The 27,637-nt window shown below is 48.1% G+C and overlaps 3 protein-coding genes across 6 annotated transcripts in view; 1 reads left to right on the forward strand and 2 right to left on the reverse strand.

Moving 5' to 3' along the window:
• Positions 1–7,827, reverse strand: part of LOC114433456 (microtubule-associated tumor suppressor 1 homolog) — a 34,602-nt gene extending 26,775 nt beyond the window's left edge. For 2 of the 3 annotated variants that reach the window (XM_028402221.1, XM_028402063.1), the window contains exons 1-3: positions 7,625–7,826; positions 673–1,826; positions 245–604 (exon numbers count right to left, since the gene is read on the reverse strand). In XM_028402221.1, the coding sequence (XP_028258022.1) occupies positions 245–604; positions 673–1,599 (1,287 nt within the window). In that variant the 5' untranslated portion in view covers positions 1,600–1,826; positions 7,625–7,826. Of the gene's footprint in view, positions 1–244; positions 605–672; positions 1,827–7,624 lie in introns of all 3 variants that reach the window. The other variant, XM_028402149.1, reaches the window with a different exon arrangement.
• An 8,964-nt stretch (positions 7,828–16,791) lies between these two features.
• LOC114433950 (myotubularin-related protein 7-like) lies at positions 16,792–23,731 on the forward strand. 2 transcript variants are annotated; one of them, XM_028402813.1, is made up of 14 exons: positions 16,792–17,059; positions 17,442–17,567; positions 18,279–18,441; positions 18,596–18,753; positions 19,368–19,496; positions 19,566–19,700; positions 19,786–19,918; positions 20,028–20,137; positions 20,223–20,348; positions 20,426–20,475; positions 20,570–20,770; positions 20,966–21,100; positions 21,200–21,326; positions 21,793–23,731. In XM_028402813.1, the coding sequence occupies exons 1-14, from the start codon at positions 17,036–17,038 to the stop codon at positions 22,129–22,131; spliced, it is 1,956 nt and encodes a 651-aa protein (XP_028258614.1). In that variant the 5' UTR covers positions 16,792–17,035; the 3' UTR covers positions 22,132–23,731. The 2 variants fall into 2 exon arrangements, with proteins under 2 accessions (XP_028258614.1, XP_028258666.1); XM_028402865.1 differs by having other exon boundaries at positions 21,200–21,372; positions 21,793–22,006.
• A 2-nt stretch (positions 23,732–23,733) lies between these two features.
• pmm2 (phosphomannomutase 2) lies at positions 23,734–27,448 on the reverse strand. Its single transcript, XM_028404032.1, has 8 exons — positions 27,170–27,448; positions 26,384–26,495; positions 26,212–26,288; positions 26,026–26,117; positions 25,822–25,921; positions 25,393–25,468; positions 25,189–25,304; positions 23,734–24,605 (listed from the first exon to the last, which is right to left on the reverse strand). Exons 1-8 carry the CDS (start codon positions 27,242–27,244, stop codon positions 24,501–24,503), a joined length of 753 nt encoding a protein of 250 aa, XP_028259833.1. The 5' UTR covers positions 27,245–27,448; the 3' UTR covers positions 23,734–24,500.
• Between the last annotated feature and the right edge of the window lie 189 nt (positions 27,449–27,637).

Consider the following 27,637-nt stretch of genomic DNA (forward strand, 5'->3'; position numbering starts at 1 on the left):
GTGTGGAGTTAAGCAAAAAATGATGTAAAGTTTACAGAAGTTGCTGCGGACTGTTTTTCAGGACTGGTCCCTCAGTGAAACAACATTTGTAGTCCTTTCACTGTAGAAACAGGAGGTGGCCTTACAGGCGCTGCCTGCAGTTCATTGACTGACCACAGGTGTCACATGTTTTAGTTCTTCACGCGGTCATGCTGCAGAAACACCAGTTTGAACCTGAATCTCAGTCAGACTACTTTCCACTCACCCTGCTGTGACTCTGGGGTTTCTCCGTCACTGCTGCCTCTCCTCTTCCTCGTCTCGTTGATGTGTCAGTTGGATGTTTAGCCTCTGCACCAGGCACATCCTGGACGGCCTTCCTGGGAGAGTCCAGAGGTCCTTCAACCACCGCCTCAGACCCCAGGGAGCTGGTTGATGATGACAGGGTTCGACGGACGGCCACGCTGCTGCGATCAGCTGGCTTCAGGCTGCTGCTCTTCCCTCGGATGGCTTTCAGAACCACGGCTACTTTGACTGGACCTGCTGCTGACCTTTTACCTCCATCAGCCGGCGGCACCACCTCCTTCCTGGGGGCAGCTCTCTTTCCATTGGCTGGACCGGATCTGTCCTGCTGGGTAAAGACACAGGTTAGAAGAGGGTAGAGGTGAAACTCTGCCAGTTTTCAGACCGTCGTACCTGGCCGGGTGTTTTCAGGGTCGGCGGATTGGCCCGTGAGCCGACTTTAGCTGTGACCGTTTTCAGGTCCACTTTGGAGGCGCGCTTTACTTCCACACTAGATAGTTTGACAGCAGAGGAGGCGGCCATCTTGGGAGCAGCAGCTTTGGTTTTCAGAGCTGAGTTTGGTTTGTTTGCTGTGAATTTCTGCTCCGTGTGCTGACCGTTGGGAGGAGGACGCGGCACCGGGGGGCTTCCCCTGAGCTCCTCAGGAGCAGGAGGGTCTGCCTCAGGACAGGTGAGCGGCTCGGTCCGGAGCTCACCTGTGTTCACAGTGAGCGCCACACTGCTCTCCCGCATGCCCACGTCAGAGCTCACAGACACAAACAAAGCCTCCTCTTCATCATCATCTTCATCAGCAGGGATTTCTGTTGCCTCTGAGTCTGAAGTTGAGGAGCCATGCCGTCTGCCGTTACTGCTCCCACAGCTGACATCATTGCTGTTGCCATGGTTATCACCCAGGGACAGGGCCAGCGTCAGGTTGTCGTTCCAGGTGTCCTGGCTGTTGGCATCCAGGTAGACTGACACAGAGTTGTCGTTGGACTCTGACAGTTCCGTTTGGACTTTTTCTGCTGATGCATCTTCACTTTCCTCCTCTGGCGTCCATTTTGTAACCACAATGTCCGTCTGGGTTTTGGTCATCACCGTGGTCATCAGGGTGACCTCAAACATGTCGTAGTCCAGTGGACTGTCAGTGCGGCCTCCGCTCAGGCTGCTGAGGCTCCGCAGGGACTCGGGAGATGATTCTCCCAGACAGGAGGAAGAGGAGGAGGAGGAGGAAGAGGAAATTGGAAAAGCATTCCCGTTGTGGTCTCCTGCTGAGCGCAGAGCGAGCTTCATGCTGGACGCGCTCTTCCCTCTGACAGGGAAACTCTCAGGAACGCTCATCTCTGCTGATCTGATCTGTGTCGAGCAGCTTTAATCCTCTTTGTACATCCTTGCCTGCTCTTCTCCTTCACGTGTTTTTATATCTTCAGAATCTCACAGAGATGCAGAACTTCCACACATCAGGACACAGACGTTGCAGTATGCAAAGGCTGGAAGTCACTGTGCCAAAATGCAGAGGATCTCTGAGGTTGACATTCTGTCTGCGGGCAACAGAACTCCACAAACACCTGCAAGAAAACCAGAAATATCAAGTTCAGGCTTAAACATCAAACAGCTGCATCCAGCACAAACATGGCATCATCTGCACCAAACACAGAAAAAAGAAACTGCCTCACAGACTGAAACCTGGGGCTGACGTCACTTAGAGGACTCCCCTTCTAGTTTGAGTAGCTGGAGACAGGAAGGCCTGAGTGTCCTCCGGTTACTGTGACTCTGATGGAGGTTTGGAGAAATCAATAAAATTCTCTAGACCAACCATAATCCATCCAAAGAACTATTCTGTGTCTGTATGTCTTTAACAGAAGCAGCAGGGAGAGGACACAGGTCAGGGGACCATGATCAGCTGGTCTCTGCAGACACAGGTGTGCTGTCCAAGCTCTTCTACACAAACACAGGAAAGATCTGCCTGAGGCTGGCAGCGTCTCTGACAGAGAAATGCTGCCCCCTGCAGCCTGTGTCTGTGATTACAAGGACACAGACACTCAGCCGGTCTTAAACCAATGCACAGCCTCAGTCTCAGGCAGTGGTTTCTGCCTCTTGGTCAGCCAGTGTGCTCTGATTGGCCCTCTACACACACACACACACACACACTCCATCCTGTCTGCAGTCAGAGAGCAGTCAGAGTGTGTGTGTGCAGAATAACTCAGGTATTCAGACAGAAATCAGCTGCAGAAAGCTGCAGGTGAGACAGAGACTCTCTGAATGTTGGTCATGTGAGGATGAAATGATCATCTCATGCTTTCTGGCATCTTTTTGAAAACTGAATGTGTCTGCAAAGAGTGAGAGTGACACCTGCTCTGTGTGTGTGTGTGTATGTGGGTCAGGGACAAGGAGAGAAAAGAGGAGCAGCTAAATAAAGGCGACCAGATCCAGGACAGTGCTCCTTCCTTATTATCCAGAAATGACAGCCGGGCCCCTGGGCAACACACACACACACACAGTGACTCACTTCCCGGTAGGCACACTTTAAGCCTTCCTCGCAGAGGAAACTGTTACTGCGAGTGAAACAGGAGCTCTGCATCCTTGTGTCATCTGAACCTGGGACTCATCCATACAGAATGAATACCTGCTGCCTTCAAAGACTCACAGTGGACACACTCAGCACAATCACTGACGTGGAAAGAAAAGGTGACATCCATGTCACAGGCCTTCATGTGAATTAGATGTGAGGTGAGCAGGTAAACGGAGAACATGTGACCATCACACACCTGCGGTAAGACACGGAGCACGTCCCAGGAGGACATCAGGTGTGTGAGAGCTGTGAGGTCAGCCTGCTTTAATAAAATATTCATCCACACTGACGCACAGTCTGCTGCTGTCTGAGCTCAGACCAACAACAACACGACAAAGGTCTGCAGAGAAAACTGAAGAAACGCCATTTTAGTCAAAGTATTCAACTCCTATCAGCAGCAGCAGCATAGATGCTGGTGGTGCTGATGGTGTAGTCATGTGACCGTGCTGTAGTTAGCTTAGCATTAGCTTTTAGCTTCTGGTGATCATATTCAGGCTTCAAACATAAAGTGGTGTTCATCAGTGAAGATGGTCCTGCTGAACTACACCTGAGGATCAATAACTTTATTTATTTAATGTAATAAAGTCTATGGAAGACTCCTATTGGCTGTTTGTGGAGGGACCATGTGATGCTACCTTCTGTCCATCATCCCTGCCGCACTCTCATCCTTCTAGACTGGAAAAAAAAAACAACCCGTCCATCCGGTCATGGAGGACTCTTCTGGTTTGTCGAGTTCTGTGCTGCTTCCATTCTGTGTTTCTCAGCAGCGTGCAGTCTGTGTGCAGAGCATAAACTTTAATGAGCGCGCTCCGTGGAGCTTCCTGCTTCATGCAGAGACGGAGTGAAGCGTCCTACATTACAGAGCGAGCAGCCTGCCTCCCTGACACAAAGCCTCCATAACTGAAGTGACTTCAGACTCCTGAGCGTCTCCTCCACTCCTGTTAGAATCAGCCCTGCATCGGCCCGGCTGTGACCGAGCACGTCAACTGACTCACAGGGATAATCCTCCAGTTTAAGGACCCTGCTGTGCATTAGGACATGCCTGTCGAGCCAGTTATGTCCAGAGCTGGACGGACTGGAAGAGAGTGAACACGAGACCGAAGGCAGTTACAACACCAGACCCAAAAATCATCTAGATGAACTGATTTTAGAGCCGAGCAACCGACACAGAGTCGTGTTTTCTAAAGGACTGATTCTGCTCTGACTTCTGTAAAAACAGGCCGACAAGGAGGAGGACAAAACTGACCAACACGTTTGAGTCCAATTTTACCCCTGATCAGACTAATCTGATCATCAAATGCTGTTAATACAAACTAGTCTGCTCTTACTCTGCTGCTCTTCAGCTGGTCACATCTGGGCCAAAATCAATTCTGCAGACATTTCAACTGGCCTCTAACGCCAGTTGAAATGTCTGCAGACATCCATGAGAACAAAGATGAAATGTTTCCTCCCTTACAGTTCTAAATTTGGACAAAAAGACACATTTTCTGAATTTACTGTAAAGAAAACAGAACATTTCAACACTGATGTTGCAGAAAAACATAAAGCAGGAACAAATGGATATAATCTGACAGTAAATGCCATACAAAGTGGAGGAAAAAGAAGTGAGAGGACAGAGGGAACACATCTTTTGTTTCCTTGTAACTAAACCTTCGACATTTGAACCAAATTATGATGAGTTTGTAGAAGATGGCTGCCATCCATCCTCCTCCGTCAGTACTCTAGAGCTGAGCTGCCTCTGGCTGGATGAACACTGTCAGACTGTTGTATACATCTGTAAAACTGCTTGGTAACACACACTCTCTTTGGACTCATCTCTCTCTAAAACCTCCTCTGTCTGGTGTTATGTAACCCCTCCCTGCAGATGTTTTATGCCTTTATCTTTGTTTTGTTCACGGGGACAGCCCTCAGGTCCTGATCAAAAACGTCAGCCGGCCTGGACCCGGACTCACCTCATAGCTGCAGCGCCATCATTCTTCACTCTTACATAACAACACACACACAGATGATGGACTGGAAGCTCCCACAGACACAACACATGAACATGAAGCTCACTGTCCTCTACACCTTCTCTCCAGGCAGCACCGTTTTCTTTCCTCAATCCACAGACCAGACCAGCATCACGTCTCTCCTCCTTCTCCTCATTTAGAACAACTTTCCTCAGAGACCTTTGCTCTGTTATCCCTCTTTCACTGTGGTCCCGGATCAGCCTAATGAGTGTGTGTGTGTGCATGAACAGGCAACGACGCAGCTCAGAGTGGCTCGTGCCAGACACAGCTGACTGCACTGGGAGCTGTTGGTGTTGAGCTGAACATGATTCAGGAGCAGGTTCAACTCTTGTTGGAGTGAACTCTTTATTTTTGGAGGACTTTAACTCTGACATGTAGAATAAAGAGGTTGGATGAAATATTTTAAACCCAGATCGGTTGGTCGGTCTGATCAAACCATATGCCGCACATGATGCATTCAGGGACCATCAAAAAGGTCCAGGTCTGACTACTCAGTACACCATGAATGGTAGTAAGTGCAGCCTTTGACACAGTCAACGATAAACAGCAGAGCTGTAACAGCTCAGAGTCAGGACAGCAGAGAGTGACCTGTACACACACACACGTGCATGCACGCACACAGAGTCATGTGTTAATATTTGCCAAGCTCTCAAGTGGGACTTCATCCTTCAGTCAACATGGTTCTTATCTATCTAATATCGGTGTTTCCACACTGCTTCATAAATCAGGGATGCCGGGGTTTGTGTTTCAGACGGGCTCTGAGCCAATCAGGAGGCTCGTTATCAGGCAGCAGGAAACTTTCCTTCACCGAGAGCACCACACTGCATCACATCACACACACACACACAGAGGAAAGTTACAGCCGGCCTTCTGCTGCATCAAACGTGGTTACCATAGAAATAAAGACTCTGCTTCGTCATCCTGTGACGGTGTGTGTGTGTGCAGAAACAGAGCTGGTGTCACTCTGCCTGTAGGATTCTCCATCCTGCAGCCACTGCAGAGGTAGGTGTGTGTGTGTGTATGTGTGTGTGTGTGTGTGTGTGTGTGTGTGAGCTCGCAGCAGGAAGTGTGACACTGCAATGCTGACAGGGCATGTGTGTGTGTGTGTTCAGATGACATAAAGGACACATGTACACTGATTCTCCCACAGAGGACATGAATGACATCACAAATGTCTCTGCGTCCTCTGATGTGATAATCATGACATTAATGCCACTGTATACATTAACAACCTCCAACAAAAGGATCAATTAGCATCAGAGTAATGATCCTAACAGACGGCGTGCAGAGTAATCATGAAGGTGCTCAATGCAGAAACACAGCTGGTTGGCTGCCTGCCAGTCCAATCAGGAGAGAGGTTACCCAGCACCGGGTGGATCGAGCCGTTACATAACCAGCACCATCTTCATGGATCAATATGAGCTGATCGGGATGAAGCCTGATCAGTGTGCTGCACTGCAGACAAACTTCTTCTAGATGCAACATTTCTATATCATGGAGCTGGTCTGTGGAGTGGAGCCTCTGCTCCACCAGGGAGCAGCAGGAAGTAGAACTTGAGCTGCTGTAAACACAGCAGCCACCACGGCGAGCCTCACCGCACAGAGCTGCACGGCTGTCAGCACCAACCAAACCAGCCGGTCCAGCTGGACGGAGGTGTCCAGAACGCTGTCTCTGAGCCACGTGTCTGTGATGACAAAGACACAGCGGTCTCTGAACTCCCACCGTCCGGATAGGAGACATTTATTCAGGGAGGAGACATCAGAGCGCAGGACGGAGTGGCCGGCCGAGCACAGAGACATCGGGCAGGTGGAGGACTAGAAGCCTGGTCCCTGCAGCCAGCAGAGAGCACAGAGCTGATCCAGAAGACCATCATACAGGCTGCTGCTGGAGGCTTCTGGACCAGAAACACCAACACCGTTGACTCTACCTCTCTAGATGGACTGACTCACTGCTCCACTTTGTGGTTTACAGTGGTAATACACAAAGGCAGCTAGCTGGTTAGCATGCTAACTTCAATAAGTAACTGTACATCCAGAGATCATAGATTAACAGCTCTGTTCCTTTGAGTTTCTTAGAACCAGAATCAGCCCATACACGGTCAGACTCCTCCACAATGAGCTCCACAAACATCTGAGTCATGTGACACCGAGTGACTCACTAACACTGTTTAGTGAAAAAACAAAGAAAGTGCTTTAATGTGCGAGGCCTCCCTCTGCGTCTGTGTGGCCCGTTCCACTGCTGTCTAATGACTGTTTATGCAGACTGTTAGCAGGTTATGTCATCCTCCAGCACCGTCACCTCGCGCTGTTAGCCTCACTTCAGAACCACACACATCCTGCTCAGCTGCAAACAAGTGCAGTCTTAACATCAGCTCGAACAGAGCTTCATCTGGACAGTGTGTACATTGTGAGGGGATTTATGCAATCATCTGAAGGAAACATCTGGTATCCATCACAGCCACCACACAGAGGACGGACTGCACCATCACCTCCTCATTCCTCATTCTCTGAACAACACTGCTCTTATCATCAGCTGAAATCTGTCCTGGACTTCAAACATGACAAAGCAAAAGTTCAGAAATCCAACGGGACAATATTTAAAGCAGTGTATTATCAGCTGTAAGCTAACTCAACGCGACACAAGTTAAATGATTGATCTGTTCACCACCAGCCTGCATCTCAAAGTACACACACAGCATTTACTTTCCAACAGACCTATGCCCCACACACACACACACACACACACACAGGTCTCATGTGGAACTGTTGCCACAGCTGGAACTTACACACTTCTTCTTCTTCTGGCTCCTTCTCAGGCTGCAGTGCTGCAAAAACATCCAGAAAAAAACAATCCTAGAAGCTCCATTAGCTCAACTTAACTCAGATATCTGCCCTCACACACACACATACACACACACACACACGATCCTCACATACACCTCTCACTGCACCTCACGTTCATGCCTCGCACATTATTCCATCTCTGCTGCGAGGGTCGGCTCCGCAGGCTGTGACGAGGTGGGAGGAGGCGAGAAGAGCGAGCAAGAGAGAGAGAGAGGGAGGCTACACCTCCCTTTTTGGTTCTGAAACACAAGCATGCTGCTCAGTGCTGCAGTAACAACAGAGAGTGTGTGTGTGTGTGTGTGTGTGTGTGCGTGCTGTTCCTGGCAGAGTAATTCAGAAAGAACACATTCCTCCACACACACACACACACACACACACACACACACCTCAAGGTCTGGCCTGTGTGTGTGTGTGTGCCAGGTAACCTTACTCTGGTCAACCCTCCACCTTCTCCCCCCCTAAATAAAGTAGGAGGGGTCGGTCGTGACCGGTGCAGCTGGGTTGGCTGTTGCTAAGCAGTGCCCCCCCCCCCCCCCTCCTTCCTGTTATTACAGAGACGAAGGTTTTAGACCAGAGAAGAAGAGAGGGGGCAGAGAGAGTGCTGGAAAAGTAACCCATGTAGTCAGACTGAGGGGGAGGGGGGGATGCTGAGCCAATGAGGGAGTCTGAATATTAACCCAAGAAGTGGATCAACAGGACCAAACATCTGAGGTTCTTCATATGGACAGAGGACAGAGTGCTTCCACTGCATGAATAATAAACCTGCACAGTTTGTGCTTCCAGCCTCACACAGTGACTTCCAGGAACACGAAGCAAAAAGACACATGCACCTAAAACTGCAGTCCCACTAGAGTCCACTCCCCCTGCAGGGTCCTGGTTTTTTTAACAGAAAAGAAGCCGTGATGGTGAGAATAAAAAAAAAAAAGAGTTTCAGAACTTTTTACCCCACTGAAAGCGGCACTGAAAGAGGAACTACAGGCGTGTTTAAAGCCCAAACAGCCCCGTAGTTCCTGCAGTGGACAAACCCCAACAGCCACAGAACAAGCCGAGACATCAGTGACATCTGAGGGCAGTGCTGGATGGCTGGGGCAGCCTCCATCAGCCTCTGTGTGGGTGGAGGAGGAGCTGAGGGATCTAAACCAGCTCACAGTCATAGTTATTGATCAGTAATGAACTGCTGGCTGATGGCAGTCCTCTGTGGGGCTGTAAAGTCCCGCTGGACTGTGGTTCCATCACTCCATTAGGTCTCTTATTGTAACCAAACACAATAAAACACAAACGTGTGGACGTTTGTGCTTCTCACACCAAACTCTGATTGCATAATTCAACTCAACACTGACATGTCAGTGAGGCCCTGCAGCAAAAAGTGCCCTGATCTGAATCCAACATGGCTGACTGAGCAATCCTCTGGCCCAGTAAGGATAATAAGTCGTGTTTGTGCGTCCACCCCGCTGTGTCAGAGACGCGAGGACGTCACATCGCATTCTTCTGATTCTTCTGAGTCTGGATGTTGTTGAATAATCTGCGATTCATCCGTTGTTTAAAAGTTTCTCCGTTTCAGGCACCAGAACCTTCAAAATAAAGCCGCCGTCTGTTTTTACAGCTTCTGAAGAGTTAACAGGAAGTGATGTGTTTCCATTGACCACTAAACCACAGACCAGAAACATCTGACAGATAAATGAACGGCCACACGCTCACTGAAACATGGATTAAAACATAAACGATGTTTGGAAATCAAAAACAAAGAAGTCACGTGACTTCACGCTGTTCTGCAAACGACTGTATACGGTGTATACACTCCGAGCAAAAGTAAACGGACACCATGTCGGTCTGTTTTAGTTGTAAAGCTGTAAATCTAAACGCTGCAGTCTGATAGATCTGCAGATGATTAGTGTTTGTATCATTGATTGATTGCCCCTGATTAATCAATCAGTGTGTTCTGACATTTGATGGACGATCAGTGAAAATGTTCCTGTTTCCACACCAACAGTTCAAACTTCCTTCATTGATCATTGCTGCAGCGTCAGAGCAGATCATGAGATGTAGATGATCACTGTGTGTGTCTGTCTGCATGTAAACAGCTCAAAGAAATGATCTTCAGTTTGATGGAAGACCTTGTCTGTCCTGACCTCAGGACCACTGACCTCAGACTTTAGACTTGCTTAGAAATGCACTGGTCAGAACCATGGTGTCCACATACTTCTGTCCACAGGAACATTTCTGTAAGCTGGATTTGATCCTTCCTTTCAGGCTTCCACTGAACAAACGGCATGTGACTAAATAAAACGACAAATATTTTCCACATGTGGCTCAAAGAGTTCTGCACTGAGACTAATTAACAGCAGTAATCTGATTAACGTTTGATTCTGACGGTCACCACGAGCTGAAGCTTACATGGTCGCGTGGGCTGAAGTTCAGAGGACAAACTCTGACCACAGCACTCTGCAGAGGAGACAGGGCACGTCAAACATGTCTGACTTTAACCACCCGACAGGAGAGCGCAGGCAAAGAGTGACGAGTTTCTGCACGTGCGTGCTGCTTGGCGTTGTTTACACATCAGGCAAAAAAACACCTAGCATGCCTTCATCCACAGCTCTCAAACATTTCACCTAAACCGGAAACATACGCGCACAAAACAAGCAGATGGACGGCTCCTTCTGAAGACTGAGAGAGACGCTGTAATCAAGTCCTGACTGCCTGTCACACACAGGAACTGTGAAGTGTGTGTGTGTGTTTTTATAGCTGTCATGATAACGGCTGATAGCACTGTCTCCACTGACTGCAGCGGCTCGGGGTCTGCCTGTTGGACAGTCTCCTGCTGTCTGTGAGCACAGACCTGGGACACCTTCACACGGAGGCCTGACGAGGAGGCCGGCTCCCTGTGCATCAAACACAGGCAAACAACCCGAAAGGAGAGGACAGGTTGTGTGTGTGTGTGGTCTTTACTCTCTGTTTGGAGATTTTCTGATCTGGTTTGGTAAAATAATGATTCTAGATGTAACATGATGTTTCAGATATTATTCACACACATATATCAGGTGTTTCTGACTAAAAAATGTTGATACAAAGAATATCATCAATCTTAATCTTAATCTTAATCAAGCTGACTGGTTTGTAGATAAAGTCCTGCTAAAAATATCTGGATAATATTCTTCCAGTCAGATTAACATCCTCCTAAAATGGATTCCAAACTTAACATTTCCTCCGTCTTTCATTTCAGGCCAAGCTAGGATACAGAGAGCTGAAAACTGGAGAGGAGTCGCAGAGGCGCAGAGGTCAGATACAATGATCGAACTAAGCACCACAATCCAGACCACAACTTAACACTGAGTGAGGCGGTCCCATCAGTATTTACTCTGCATCAGGTCACATCAGAGCCTCCTCAGAGCTCATCTGTCCTCATCTAACCCGCTAAGACTTGTTCAGTTTGGCAAAGGGTCGAGCATGGCAGACTGTTAACCAACGACAGGTAAGATCCCCCTGTAAGCTTGGGACTTTGGGACGACCTAAGACAGGTGCAGCCACGAGTGCTTGAACCCAAACGCCGCTCTGTGACACTGTGATGCTGTGTTGTTGTGTTTTTGTATGAGCACAGAGCAACTGTACAAAAACAAAAAACAAACAAAAAGTCTACATGAGAGAGACGTGTTTGGTGTTTTTGTACGACGTGCCAGAGCATGTGACACGGCTCCATGTGTAGATGATTATAAGGAAACAGATTCAGGTGATCTGAACAGGCCAGTATGGAAGACTGGTTCGCCCATGACGGGTAAGATCCCTCCCTGACACTCGGGACGACCTACTGCAGGCACAGCCACGGATTACTCGGCCTGTTGTTGCCGCTGTTACCAGGGACAGCGTGCAACAAGACTGACGGTCATTAGAGCAGAATGAGATAGGGTGATGTGATGATGTGGTTTTATACTGACACCTGGGACTACATGCACACTAATATGCTCAGGTTTGTGTGTTGAGGTGCGGTTGTGCGCTGCCTCTGTGCCAGTTAGTTCTCTCCAGGAGTCAGCAGAATCAAAGAGGCCTCAAAGGCCTCAAAAAGGTGGCAGCTCCTCCAAAAGGAGCTCGGGTCCATCCTGCAGAAATGTACACTGGACTGGATGTCTCTCAAAAACAGGGTTAGTGCTGGACGCTGCAACTCTGCCGTTTCGTGTCGACAGACTGGCTCTGTGCTAGCTCGAGACAGACCACAACGAATGGAAGAAACCCAATAAAGTCTTAAACAACAGGTCAAAGGAACAAAACCTGGACAAAGTGCCTGCTGAAGACACTGGAGACACAGGACAAGACAGTGACTTAAAGACACAGAAGTCAACACACAGGTGACAGGAACATGAGTCATAATTAAAATGCCATAAACATAATAAACATGCTGCAACAATGTTTTTTTTAACTCGAAAATAAAATGTGGTCCCGTCATGTACAGAGCAAGATGTAAACAGCATATTTCAATGAAATAAGGAAGGCGAAACTGCACTAATCCACGTGACCACAGGAGGACCAAACACAGCTGACACTCGGCTCGACTCATCAAGCTCACAGGGACACTTTAAGGAACTCTGTGAAGCAGAGAGTCTCCTGTGGGACAGGTCAGACATTTCCCCGCTGCTGCTGACTGTAAACAGTGTTTGTGGTGGAGCTGTGATGGAGGTTTGTGTTAGCAAACACCATCAAGGAGCTGCGATAATCTGAGCTCATGGAGAGAAGCTCCATCAGTCAAAACATGGCACCTTGTTAATCCCATCAGCAAGTCTGTGCAGAGCATAGTTCACACACACACACAGAGATAAATGCCAATCATGACAAACTCCTTCACAACAGCCGTCTGACACAAGCCATGGCTGGATCCAACATGCACAAACCTGGCTGCTCTGTCGTCTGTGAGGACAAGAAGCTCCAAAGACAGAGCAGAGACAGAGCTGAGACATTCAAACACTAACTGTGGACACACCAGGAGTTCAGAGTGTGTCAGTGTTTAAAGTCATATTTGTACATATTAACGTTAATTCAGTTAATCTGATCATTTTATTCTTTAATTAAGTTTATTTATACATCACGTCATGTGACTGGTTGGTGCCGTCACATGATCCCGTTTCCTCTCAAGAACTTCCTGTAAAACAACCTTAATCCAGCCCACAGTGTCCGTGCGGACGCACTGCAGCAGCCATAAGTAATTCAAGACGTGCATCAGCTCCTGAAAGGTGAGCAGGAGCTGCAGTGACGCAGGAGGCGAGGACGGAGGCCTGCGATGGACACCAGGCCGGGAGGAAGACCTCATCAAAACCAGAGTAATCTGATCCAACAGGCAGTGAGTCACTCCCCTCAGCGCTGCAGTTATTGATACTGATCAGCACAAAGAGGAGGAGGAGGAGGAGGAGGAGGAGAGTCCTCGTCTCAGAGAGCTGAGAGGCGGCGAGTCTTTATTTAATCCTGGACAGCCCTGCAGAGGACAGCCTCTTACATAACACACAGACTGCTGCTGCAGCACTAATGTCCATCTCTCACACACACACACACAGACACAAGGAGAGGCCATTCAGAAGCAAGAGCACACTTGTGCTTCAGGCCTCAACACACACACACACACAGTCATTGTGTCACCTGACAGATCTGACTGAGTGTAGCTGCAGGACACAGTTCACACACATGTCAGCACATACAGTAACTTTACTGCCAACACACTGAAGCACACAGACACCTACATTAAGACACACACACAGCCATGAAAACACACACACACACAGCCATTAACACACACACAGAGAAGGTGCAGCAGGCTGTTAAAGACACACAAACATCAACGTGCAGCAGGTGACACCAAACTACTTCAAAAACTACGCTCATAGCTGTAAAACTACACAAACTACGCTGACCTAAAGCCTCCATCATATGTGGGACTCCTGCAGTCACGAGGAGATGTTTGTTTGTTTGTTTGTTTGTTTGTTTGTTTGTTTGTGTTAGCCTCATCAAGCTAGGCTTTAACGCGTTACAGTTGACAGTTTAATGAAGTCTGTGCGGGATGAACGTCTGCAAAGCTCTGACAGAGCACCCACTCTGTCCACTCTGTCCACAGCTCTGTTCTCCACATCAACCACTTTATTTAACCCGTTACTTTTTGTTCGACGCGCGAACTCCACAGGCTAACAGGTAAACAGGTAAACACGCACTCACCGACTCACGAACTGCAGCGGCAGCCACGCGTGGACGAAACCCGGAGTCCACAGCTCCCACCTGGACACACCGTCACAGCGCGAGCCCACACACAGTCACATACACACCTGCTAGCGCGAAAGTGCGCGCGACTCCTCTCCACATGATCAATGACTGCAGACTGAGCCCCCCCTCTCCCTCTCTCTCTCTCTCTCTCTCTCACACACACACACACACACCTGTCAGTCAGCGCCAAATTCATCGTCACTCCTCCAGCCCACACCGGTCCAGGGACTATATTGCCATGCGGAGGAATACAGTGGGCGCTGTGGTTGGCTGTGATGAGTCTTCTGAGTTTAAACGTCTCATCCTAACTTTCACTGATGGAACCTTCAGGTCTGTATCCGCGGCTTCCTGCCGGACCTGGTGTCTGATGCTGCCATCTAGAGGTCGGATTGACACACAGACTCATTATTGAAGGGTTAATTTCTTTAAACCGATGTTTTCTGTGGGACAACATGCACAATCTGACTTTTAACCATAGGCGTCGCTACCATTATATCAGAGGGGGACGTGTCCCCCCCACATTTTAAAACGGCCCGTTTGGACCCCCCCCCACATTTAGTGAGTAGGAAACTCCACCTAACGCTGTTTCGATTGCTCGTGAAAAACTCCGTTCCACTTGGTTCATAAGAGAATAACCTCACCGCTGAAATCCACTCCATGTTTTCCTGGTTACCACAGCGCTGCAATACCGTTACTATAGTAACAGACCTAACAAAGCCAGTGGCTTTCTTCGAGCGAGCGTAAAACACCGTAAAGAGAACCGTCAGTGCTGCTCGAAGCTGGAGGAGGTGACGTCAGTGTCATCCCACAAAGTCCAGCTCATGCTGAAGCCTTACTGCTTTGTCACATGGCCCCAGGTGAGGTTAGGCTGATGTTAAATCAACTTAGAAAAGTTGGGAGGAAGCTGCTGTCAGTTACAGTAGATGGTTTTATTTGTCTGACGACATGTTGTTGCCTTTTCTGCTCCCTCCCCACACACAATGGACATGAGGAGATTCCCAACAAAGACACAGAGAGTTAGAGTTGTTTTCAGCATTAACCCATATTGTAATAAGGGCCAGGTTAGCCCCTGTTAGCCTGCAAGCTTCAGCCTCGCCTAGCCAGTGCACATAGCCACCTGCTCCTATTCTGATCAGCAAGAATAAAACACATGTGATGGACCGTCAGGACACAGTGGAGCATTATATGAACAGGGGAACACTGATGTAGCAGATGAGGCAGTGCATCATTGTAAACACATCCACAAGGTTTGTTGTGAATTGAGCAGTTTTATAAGCAAATAAAAATAAAGACATGCATCTTTTTGTAAGTTAGTATTTTTAGTGTTTCAGTATTATCTGCATTAAGCAGTTTGGTTCATTTTTCTATGGGATTTGCCAGTTTTTTGTCTCTGTAAATGAGAGAAGGCCTCAGATATGGAGGCTGTTAGTGTAGTAGCACCAGTATGTTTGACAAAACTGTTGTTTCACTTGGAATTAGTTTCTGTTTGTCACCGAGTTTTTGTTGAATCTGTCTCTGAAATAGTCATTAAGTGTTTACTTCTGTAGGTAAAATAGTTTAACACTGTTAAAATCACTGTTAAAATCCACAGGAAATCGCAACTACTTCATATTATTATATTTCATAATATACTTATGTACTTTTTTTCCACCACCCACCCACAGAAGGTGTCCCCCCCACATTTTTAATGCTTCCTACGCCACTGCTTTTAACCCTCATGGACTGTTCGCAAACACTACAATTATGTGTTGTTCGGGACAAAAACGTCCCCTAACTTTAACGGTTTTAAAAATATATTAGATTAGATTAGAATATTTTTTTTGAGATTTTTTTGCATAGACCTTTTAATTAACTTCAGTTCTAATGAACAGTAGTGAAAAAAATCATTTCCCCCAGGATTTTAACCCTTTAATCACCAATTTTATAAGGGGTGGTGCTGAAAATTGGAAAAAAACACACAAAATGGCTCACTTTTAATAGAAAAGGTGAATGTGGACTGGATTTTTTTTAACCTTTATTACAGTCTTGGTCATGTGAAACATCAGTAAAAAAATTGACTTTATTGCATTATTAGTTTTTGCACAGCACTGGATTTTCTTTTTTTTCTCCCATTTTTGTCCCATAGACTTACATTATAACCACACTTTTTTTTGACTGCACAGCCATGGCACTACATAATCATGCATTCTTGATTGTTGGTGATTTACCCTGTTGGTAGGAGGTAAAATTTGTGATTTAAAATCATATTAACAAAATTTATGTAAAATTAAGCTTGTTGAGCAAAAATGATTCAATTTGTCCACATATTGACAAAGTTATGGCCAAAATAAACAGAAAAATTTCTCTCAGAGGACAAAAATGTCCCGAACAGTGCATGAGGGTTAATTCCTTACTTTTACTGCACTATATTACATCCACCACCATTACCATCCATGCTGGTGTGCAATGTTTGTACATAATTCCTCTTATCTTTCATTTTTTTCTGTACTATATTCTATTTTATTCTATTTAACTCTTGCTCTGACTGTCGGTGTTGTATTGCTGCTGGTACCCAAACTTCCCTGAGGGACCTTCCCAAAGGGATTAATAAAGTATATTCTATTCTATTTAACTTCTCTGTAGTTATTTTTGTGATAAATCAATCACACATAATTTCCACTTATTTTAATTGCTGGTCTACAACGTGCTGGATGTAAGTTGTCTGTTTAAATCCTATCTAAAACCAAATGTTGATTATTTTATGCAGCTAAATAACCCGTTTTATGATCGCTGGCTGAAACACTGGACCAGTTTTGACATTTTATTTTTTCCAAACCACTGAACTTTATTCTGAAAGGATCCGCCGGATGTTTAGTACGTGAACGTCGGCAACGTGACGCATTACGCAGCTGTTCGCAGCGTCCATCGGAGGCTGAGACGCTCCTTACACCGAGGCGGGCTTTGTGTGGGTTCAACGGAACCAGGCCGGACACGGAGCAGCAGGCGGGAGTCATGGAAGACGTTCCGGGGCGGCGGTGGAACAGCAGCCTCCGAGAGCACCGCGGGAAGCAGGGAAACTAACGCCGAGCCGCAGAAGACGTCGGGCCACCGTTTCTCCATCTCCACCATTTTGGTTGTCAGTGATGGAGCACATCCGGACGCCCAAGGTAGGGATAGCGGGGCTGTTCCCGCTGAGGCGCGCTGCTCCTCTGATGGGCTGCGTCCGCTTCCATCCAGAGCCCCGTCCCGTCCCTCTGCTTCATCTCTGTCTGTTATTTATGCCCAGACTCAGGTCTGTCCTCAGCGGGACACCCTGTCTCTGATCCCGGCCATCATTCATGCCGTCTGCTTGTTCCTTTTGTTTATTACTATTGTAATAATGTGTAATGCACATGTTATAACAGCTATGACGCAGCAACCCTCCATCTTCCTCCCCATGTGACCCCCTGTCTCAGGCCTCTTCTCCATCCTCACTGTAATGATCTCACCGTCCCCTCAGACCACAGACTGTCTCTCACTGATGTATGTGTGTGTGTGTGTGTGTGTTAGGTGGAGCAGGTGCGTCTTCTGGACCGGTCCGCTGGCCAGAGGAAAGCCAGCGTCGGGACTCTATACCTCTCTGCCACACACACTATCTTTGTGGAGAACAACCCTGAGACACGCAGGGAGACCTGGGTAAGCTGGACGCCATGACACCAGCCGGACAGAACAGCACGTCTGACAGGGAAACCTGCTGCTGCAGGCGACACTCCTCTCCTCATGTGTCAGAAATATCAACAGCAGACATCACCACAGTCTCTGTGTGATGCATGTTTTTAGTCTGCAGGCAGGTGTGAGCCGAAGTGGCGGTGGATAAACAGCTCGCCGTCTCACTCCACGCCCCCCAACAACTCCTCAACGGAGCGTGTTATGTAAAAAATCCTCCCCATACATACAGCAAACAAGGAGCTTAATGTTCCTGCTGTAGACATTTTAACATAGAAATCAGGGGGTGTGGGGGGGTCTGACTGACCTCTAATGGACACAGGAGGAACTGCAGCCCAGTTCCTGGCCTTCAGTGTGACACCTTTACTGACCTCATCCCCGTGGGGACTGTGTGGTTTCCAGACACAGGAAGGAGAGGAGGCCCCTCTGGACCAGACTGCAGGATCACCAGTGGTGTCAGATTTCACTCAGCAGGCTGAGATTAGCAAGACACAGATTACAGTTAGCTTACATAAAAAAATCGGAAGCTTCTTCTTCTTCAGTGTGCGGCTTTAACTTCCTGAGTGGCCCCACAGCTTCCTCATCCCCACAGATCATGAGACAGATTACACAACTGTGTCCCTATAGAGTGGATCAGTGGGTGACTCATAGGACGTGTGTGTGTGTGTGTGTGTGTTACAGGTGTTGCACAGCATGGTGAGCAGTGTGGAGAGGCCGCCCTCCACCCCCACAGGAAGTCAGCTGATCCTGCGCTGTAAGGACTTCCGGGTCTTCCACATCTTCATCCCACAGGAGAGAGACAGTGTGGATGTCCACGCCTCATTGGTCCGGTTGTCACGACCAGGTGTGTGTGTGTGTGTCATTAACAGATGTAGCAACAGGTACTAGTAAAACACTGCTTTTCTCACTCTTGTTCCTCTCCCCCCCCCTGTGTCTCTGTGTCTCCCTCCCTCCCCTGTTTCCTGCCTTCATCCTGCTCCTCCTCTTCCTCCTCTCAGAGAAGTACAGTGAGCTGTACTGCCTGTCGTTTAACCCTAATGTGAACAAAGAGGAGAGAGAGGAGTCATGGAACTTCACTGACCTCACTGCCGACTACAAGAGGATGGGAGTTCCTAATAACCTGTGGGTCGCCACGGCAGCCAACAGCGAGTACAGGGTCAGTGTCAAAGAGGCTTCATACTGAGCACAGAGTACACTGATAAGGGGCACCTCTGTCAAACACAGAGCGCTGCACACCTGCAGGATATCTGAGCAGTGAACACGTGTGCTCGGGACTTTTACAAGGTCACAGATTAGATCCGAGCTTCAGCCGCACTCGCTGCTTATCAGCAGCTAACAACCTCAGACCGACACAGCACAGTGAGGCTGTCCCCGTAAACACAGGCAGTGTGTTTCCTTAACGATGAAGGTTTGTTCTGTTTTCATACAGACGAGCTGTTCATAGTGATCTTAGAGGTGGGATTAACCCTCCGATTTAAAGGCCCTGACACGCCTCACATCTCCTGTGTCAGCAGCAACCAGCTGCACTTAAACACACCACAGATTCTGTCTGTGAAGGATGCACCTCTGCATACCAGCAGGGGGCAGCGGTCTGTTCATCATTTAAACCAAGGAGGAGCTGCAGATACACAAACTGTAAACAAACACTGATGAGCTCAAGATCACACACACACATGTACCATCAGCAGTCTGACTGTCCTCCTCAGCCTGGGATGACTCTTTTACATTAAACTACAGCCACAGATTTATGTGTGTGTGTGTGCCCTGCAGGTGTGTGACACTTACCCCTCAGAGCTGTTTGTTCCAAAGTCGGCCACGCCCGCCATCATTGTTGGCAGCTCGAGGTTCAGGAGCCGAGGACGATTTCCTGCTCTGTCCTACTTCCACCAGGACACACTGGTCAGTCTCTCTCTCTCACACACACACACACGGGATGATGATGATTCAGGGTGTGTTCTCCTCCTGTAGGCGGCGGTGTGTCGCTGCAGTCAGCCACTGTCTGGCTTTAGCGGGCGCTCTCAGGAGGACGAGATGATGCTGCAGGCTGTGATGAAGTCCAATCCTGGGAGTGACTACATCTATGTAGTGGATACCAGGCCCAAGGTAGCAAAATAACACACACACACACACACAGGTGCAGCCGCACTGAATGACACACTGTGACCTGTGTGTGTGTGTGTGTGTCCAGCTGAATGCCATGGCGAACCGCGCGGCGGGGAAAGGCTACGAGAACGAGGACCACTACACCAACATCAAGCTGCAGTTCATCGGCATCGAAAACATTCACGTGATGAGGAGCAGCCAGCAGAAGATCATCGACGGTAACTACGGCCAAGTGACCTGCTCCCAGTAAACACACACTTCCTCTGAGAGTGTGTCTAAACACACCCTTCCCCTCTCTCTCTCTCTCTCTCTCTCTTTTCCCCACAGTGGGCGAGATGCGAGCTCCATCCATGACAGACTTCCTGTGGGGTCTGGAGAACTCTGGCTGGCTTAAACACATTAAAGCTGTTCTAGATGCTGGAGTCTTCATAGCCAGGGTGTGTACACACACACACATTTTATTTTTATGTTATTTTTACCGACAGACACGTCAATGATGTCTGTGTGTGTCTGTGTCTGCAGGCAGTGGCTGATGAAGGCATCAGTGTGTTGGTTCACTGTTCAGATGGCTGGGACAGGACCGCCCAGGCCTGCTCTGTAGCCAGTATACTTCTGGACCCATACTACAGGACCATTAAAGGACTCATGGTAACACACACACACACACACACACACACACACACGTCGATCATCTTTGATCCTCACCTCCTCTTCCTCTCCTGTAGGCGCTGATAGAGAAAGACTGGGTGTCCTTTGGCCATAAGTTCTCTCACAGGTCAGTCTGGACTCTGCGCCTACAGAGAAACCGCACACACAGTTTAACACACAAGCCACCGTGCAACTTTTGTTTTCTTCCCTGTCTCTCGCAGGTACGCTCACCTGGACGGCGATCCTAAAGAAGTGTCGCCCGTCATCGATCAGTTCCTGGAGTGTGTGTGGCAGCTGTCAGAGCAGTTTCCATGTGCCTTCGAGTTCAACGAGCGCTTCCTCATCGCCATACACACACACGTGTACTCATGTCAGTATGGGACCTTCCTGGGAAACTGCCAGAAGGAACGCAGGGACATGAGGTATCAATGAACACGAGATTGCATGCTCAGTGTGTTTCTGCTGTCCACGAGGCATTCACTGTCACCCTGTCAGACCAGTCAGTGAGTAGCACTGAGGGTCAGGTCCGCAGCATAGAGAAGAAGACATCCTCACACATCATTAGCCGATACTCACAGTGTGTTTTTCTGAACATATATGTGTCTGTGTGTTCGCAGGCTGTGTGAGCGCAGTCATTCAGTGTGGCCTCAGCTGTGGAAGGACCGAGCTGAGTACGCCAACCCTCTGTACAAAGCTGAGCTGAGCCAGAGTCAGGGCGTCCTGAGACCCAACACCACCCCCTACTGCTTCAAGTCAGTCACTGCAGTGCACACACACACACACACACACACACACACACAGCTGTCTGCTTTATTCCAGTTTACATGAATTAACACCTTCACATCCTCCAGAATGTGGAAGGGTCTGTATAACCATGTGGAGAAGTCAACGCCGCCTCGCCAGTCGCCCGCTGACTTCCTGGCCGCTGTGAAGGAGGAGTCCCAGCAGTTGGAGGAGGAGCTGACCAATCACCAGGAGGTACCGCCAGGAGGACCCACCCATCAGCAGCAGGGCTCCAGACAAGGCATAGGACACACAGACACCACCACACACATCCATCACTGTTCATCATCAGAAGTGATGACATCACACTCTGAAGCCTCCCTCCTCACCATCACAGCAGGCTCATGTCACAGACACACAAAGATGGAGGGCCCTGACATGACATCATCCATGTCAGTGTGAAGCCTCCATCTGGAGTCCTGTGAGGAGGGATATAGAGACGTTTTTGGATTCTCCACACACACATGCTAACTTTCAGAGGTCCTCTGATCAGCTGGTCCTTTAGATGGGCCTGTCCTCCACAGGACGCCTCCTTAATGGTTCTGTCACCATGTTGGTAGCACTGATGAGCTCCTCACACTACATTCCTGACCACCATCACACAATCAGAGCAGACAAAAACACTGCTGCCGCTGATCAAAGTGTGTGTCTGTGTTTGCAGAGGATAGCAACCCTGACGGGGAAGCCAATCATATGGGAGAAGGTGGAGGTTCCGAGGAGGACGACTAGCCGCCTGTGGCAGAGACACAGCGGGCCGGACCCGCCCACCACGTTCACAGATCCGATCACCAGCCCTGCACAGGACACCGAAACAGCCAATCAAAACAAGACTCAGAGCAAGGACCCCGCCCTCACCCTGCCACTAAGGCCACACACCCAGCTGAAGGGTCACGACCCTGACGACCTCTCCACCTGCAGTGACCTGGAGTCGGGCGTGGCCGACCTCAGCAGCCGTTCGTCCAGCGGCGGGGACGACGGGAAGGACGTGGACCTGGAATGAGGCGGGAACAAAGGGAAGCCGGCTGCTCTTTGTGTTGTATTTATTCTCAGACACGGAGGGAGCGGCGCCAACGATCAAACCTGAAGGAGGGAGCGGCTTCTGATCCGTCTGACCAGCTGCTGGCTCCTGTGTGGAAACTGTTTGTAGACGGGATCAGTCAACTGACATTTATACTTCTAGAAATGCACTAAGACCACAGAGAGAGTGACACGAGCGCAGAACACACTGCACACACAGGGAGGGGGAATAACATGTACATTTAAAATAAATAATCAAAGTCAGAAGATTGGACTGATACAGGGAACAGCAGTGAGGAACATGGCAGATCTTTATGATCTGGACTAAAATCACCCGAATGTCCTTATTGATTATTAATTCTCCTGATCTACTGCAGGCAGGATGCCCTCATTTCCAGAATGTTTAATTCCTGTTAAAAATAATTTGGTTGTTTATGTAAGGTGTTAGGCTGCTGACAACATGACAAAACAAAGGGAAATGAAGAGTTTCTGATATTCACAGTCTTCCTGCTAACACATGCTGAGATTCTGTAATGGAGGCAGCAGAAGACAGAGTGTGGAGCCTGTCAGCAGTGAGGGAAGGCTGTGTGTCATACTGCTGATGTTATTTTTCTTCTGCCTACTTGTGATTTTCTTGTTAATCTGTGTCGCTCCATCTTTGACTGACTGACGGCCGCTGACATGAACAACTGACGGTCACTTCTAACAAAGGGAAATGAACCTGAACTTTTTTTATTTTTACTGTATGTTGGGCCCAAACACAAAGGGGACGTGCTGACTGATGCTTCCAGTGAGTCTGAAGGGATTTAGATGCTCTGACCTCAAGTCACTGAAGCTGAGATCTAAGATCAGAGAAATGAACTGGCACTGAGAAGGGAAACTGTACCAGGGAAGGAAAGGCAGATTTATACGGAGCCCCTGAAGGGACATGCTGAGAGGAAAATATATAACAAAGATTTTCATTAAAAAAAAACAAGGACCCATTTTGGGATTTCTCGCTGTGATCAAAGGGGCAGAAGATAAACTAACCTTGTGAAATCTAAAGTTCAGTTCCCTCCCACTGTTGACTCTGCTGTCCCTCCTGGGGCTCCGTAGATTTACTCTCTGAATACAGTGCTGCAGAAATAAGAACTAAACCAGCGACATGTTGGCACTTCCTGATGTCAGAAAAACAGGCTACATGCTAACAAGTGGCTAAATGGGACTACAGACCATGTTATTAAAGGTCATCCAGGTGTTTGTACTGTAGAAGAGGTCAGAGCGGTGAACCTGGTGGTGCTGATGGTGTAGTCATGTGACCGTGCTGTAGCTGCTTTATAGTGTAGCATTAGCTTTTAGCTTCTGGTGATCATATTCAGGCTTCAAACATCACAAAGTGGAGTTCATTAGTGAAGATGGTCCTGCTGAACTACACCTGTGAGGATCATTAACTTTATTTATTTTGTGCAGTGATCCAAAAGATAACGGAGGAATCTGATCTGGCTGTTCGTGGAGCGAACATGTGATGCTAACTTCCTGTTTCAAATCCAGAACTGCGTCATTCCTGCAGTACTGTATGAGAATGAACAAAATGTGAACAAAGATATTTATGTTTACGTTTTTTTATTTTTGTCATTTTGTGTTTTTTCTTAATGTCTTTAGTTGTTTTTATTTCGTCGTTCATGCCTGACTGATGGAGCAGTGTTTTAAGGGTGTTGTATGAAGTTACACAGACCTGGACCTCATCATGTTCCTGTATGTAAAGCTGACCGTCCTGCGGTGATGTGGCTGCACTGACGTCCTGAAGGAAGCTCTGACGGGGTTCAGAAGGACAGACCGGGTCTCCTTTTAGCCTTTGTACATTATAAACTGTAGCCTGTGCTGTGTGTGTGTGTGTGTATAGTGTGTGTCCTGTATCCATTAATGTATCAATAAATGCATTGTTAAAGGGAAACAGTCCTCTGGTTCATCACAGGGTGTGACAGTCGGAGGGTTTTTGTTTGGATTACAGGGTGTAAATAAAGATGGCCAGCGTGTCTTCACTTCCTGTCTCACTTTAACTGCTTTTCTGTAGAGATGTGAAGGCTTTTCCCTCAGGACTGTCTGCACAGTGCCCTCTTCTGGGATATTCAGCCGAGTGGAGCCGTCACATCAGCCATCTTTATTTACAGTCAGCGGTTCAGACAGAAGCATCCGTTCCTCCGTCAGTGTCATGTGGCAGGTTCAGTTCATCAGACGTACCGGACAAATAAACAGATTTCCTTTTTGTTTCCAGTCATGTGTGGCTGAAAGAGTTCCTTCCTCTCCTCTCCGTCAGTCATGTTTCACCTCCCACAGGCCCTCTCTTTGGAAAAAAGGCAGGAACTCATGCTCTCAGGAGAAGAAGAGCTGCTCACAGATCCGCAGTGTGTCCTCCGGACAGGACACCTCATGTCCGACGGTGCGAGGGTCAGAGTAGATCTCGTAGTCGTTTCCTCCCTGACACCATCAAAGATGCAAAGACACAAAGGTTAGCTTAGCCACACTGCATCGCGTCCTGCTGCAGAGCGCCTGTAATGGCTCCACTGTCACCTCCTCATTCTAAGGTTTGATTCTGCTGTTCAGTTATTTCCTAAAACATGGCTGTGGACTCCTGCTGTGTCCAGTCTAACAACCCCTGACCCTCCAGCTGGCTGATATCAGCCCCTCTTACATGTTTCTAGAGAGGAGCAGGTCGCATAGAGCGATCGCTCGGGCTATGAAAAATGATTCTTTAAAGGTGCTGCAACAACAAACTGGAGGAGTTTCACAAGGGGGGCACTCTGCTCAGGCGTGTGAAGCATACATACAAAACTAAAGCTGCCCGCAGGCGGCTGTAATCACACATTAACACACATGTTCAAACACTACGACTTCCCTTCATTATGCATCCTCTCTCCCCCTCAGTGTTTTTAAGCTGAACCTTTTGCAGTGAGTCTGCATGTTTACCATTTGAACTCATGTAAATGCATCTCATTCTGCCTGCTGTTGCTGCACCTTTGTAAGCACTCGCATGCCTGCTGTGCAGCAGTTACACACTCACAGGTTTGGTCTTATCCCCAAAGAAGTGGATGGTTGTGTAGCCGTCCTTCTCAACGATCCCCAGGCAGTACCTCTTATCCCAGCCGTCAGGGAACACATCAAAGCTGATCTGCCCTCCTGCAGAGACAACAGAGGTGAGCGCCATTCACACCGTCTGCTGCAAGCACACTGTGTGTGTGTGTGTGTGTGAGCGAGACAGACTTACCGATGGAAAACGTCAGTCCTTTTCCTTTGAATTCTTCCTTTAATACAGAAACAAATGTCTCTCTGATCTTCTCTTTCTGTGGAACAAACAAACAATAACTCACATCTCTGCAGACATATCGTCCACCTGAAGGTCGCAGTATGGACATTTTAAAGAGGAGAAGCTTGTCTCCTCTCTGCATGCAGTCCAAACACCTCATCTGCTGATAAAGAGGCTAATTCTGCAGCTTAATGTGGGGGAGGAGGTGCAGAGAGCAGAGGAGGGGGTTGCTACAAACCAGAGTCACACCCTGATAGTAGCCAAACCAGTCCAAGACCAGGTCTGGAACCAGTTCAGAAACAAAACCCAAACACCTAAAACTAGTTTAAAAAAAAGTCGAGAGCCAAGACACACACACAGTCTGAGCGAGTGTGCGAGAGAGTGTGTTACCTGATCCAGCTCGTAGAACTCTATCCTTTCCTCTTGTGTGCAGCTGCGTCCAATCGGAGAGACGTTCAACATGCCGTTACGGAATTCAATGAACGTCCCCCTGAGGAAAAAAAAAAACACATCATCATTTTGTCTCCATGGTTACAGCAGTCACAGAGCTAAAACCTGAGTGAGTAACCAAAGACGCTGAGACTCTGACCCCACCTCTTCTTAGGCAGTTTGATCTTCGCCATGTAGTTAAGACAGAAGTTGATGAATTCTTGCAGCAGCTCCTCGCCCATGTGAGCCTGAATGGACTGAAGCAGGAAGCAAGAAACATCCATTTACAGCTCAAATCTGTCCACAGTCCTCACTTAACCAGTCATGACTCACACACGACAGCAGCCCTACCTGCACAGAGAGCAGCTGCCCATTCCTATAGGCCACCAGACCATTTTCAGCAAACACATAGTCCACTTTCTGGATCACTGCGCACATGAACAGGCACACTGAGCCTCACAACACATATGACAGGGAGTAACCAGATGTACTGTGTGTGTGTGTGTGTGTGTGTTTGTGTCACCATCATTCCCCAGCTGCTCTTTGATTTTGCTGAGATCCGACCCTCCAACGACTCCGACTCGAACCCGGGTCTTTAACTTGTCCAGGAACTCTGCCATGTCAGGGGTCACACACTGAAACACACACAGTTTGTAGTTGTAGTTTTGTGTGTCTCCCTTTAAATGATGTTTTTGTGTGTTGCACAAGAACACGACAGAGTCGACGTGTCTTTGCACAATCACAGTGTCCTTAGGAAACACCTCAAAAGACACCCCATGGAGGACAAAAGCCACTAAGCCTTTATGCTTGTGAAACACAGGTACAGTCACACTCTAATGAATCTTGCACACATATTATTATATATTTTATGTCATATTTCTTTTTTTTGTTTTTTTACAAACCGGGACAGAGGATTGTTAGCAAAATGCTACCGGAAGTCAACAGAAAGTCCTTTAAACCAGCTGCTCCTTTAATAGATACTAAAGTGTTTCACTTTTTTCGTTCCGCCAGACACTTCCGGTTACAGCCAGAAGCTGCCAAACCTGTCCGCGGCCAGTTAAGGTCTACAGCAGAAACACGACATACACATATCCTTCAGAACAAGTATTTATCCGCTAATATCCGCCCGAAAAAAAAACAACATTCTAACATTACCCAGCGGAACAACACCTTTCCGTTTCGGCGGACCGTATTAACGTACGGAAGAACTACAACAACGACGTGGAGCCGGAAAGTGCTGTCATCAGTTTGTGTGAATGGGCGTCATTAGTTTCACTCACTCACACGCACACACGCACACACATATCACCTGTCTGGCGGCCGTGAGCGTGCCGTCAACGTCAAACAGACAGAGCGTGCTCGTGTCCACAGCGGCTCCACTCATCTTCAGACTGTCCCCGGCCGTCCCTCACTGTGGACACCGTCCTCTGTGCTCTGTGAACCGTGAATGGACCGTGATCAGTCCGTGTGCGTCCACCCCGCTCACCGTTACCTCCACAGTTCAACCCAGCTTCCAGGAACTACAACCACTGACACCCATAACACCAGAGCCCAGCTTCTTCTTCGTTAGTGTTTACCCGGAAGTCAGGTGAATGCTGCCACCTTCTGTCTGGAAGTGGGGAGACAACAAGAAGCCAGACATACATACAGAGGGTTCCTAACAGAGACTGTACTTCAGAGATTTCTGAACCTTAATTAATGCATTAACAAAGCTTAACGTGTAATAAAGTGAGTTTAAAGACGTTCAAAAAACAAAAATGGACTGAAGTTATCAACA

This window comes from Parambassis ranga, chromosome 1 (genome assembly GCF_900634625.1).
Source record: "Parambassis ranga chromosome 1, fParRan2.1, whole genome shotgun sequence".
NCBI lineage: Eukaryota > Metazoa > Chordata > Actinopteri > Ambassidae > Parambassis > Parambassis ranga.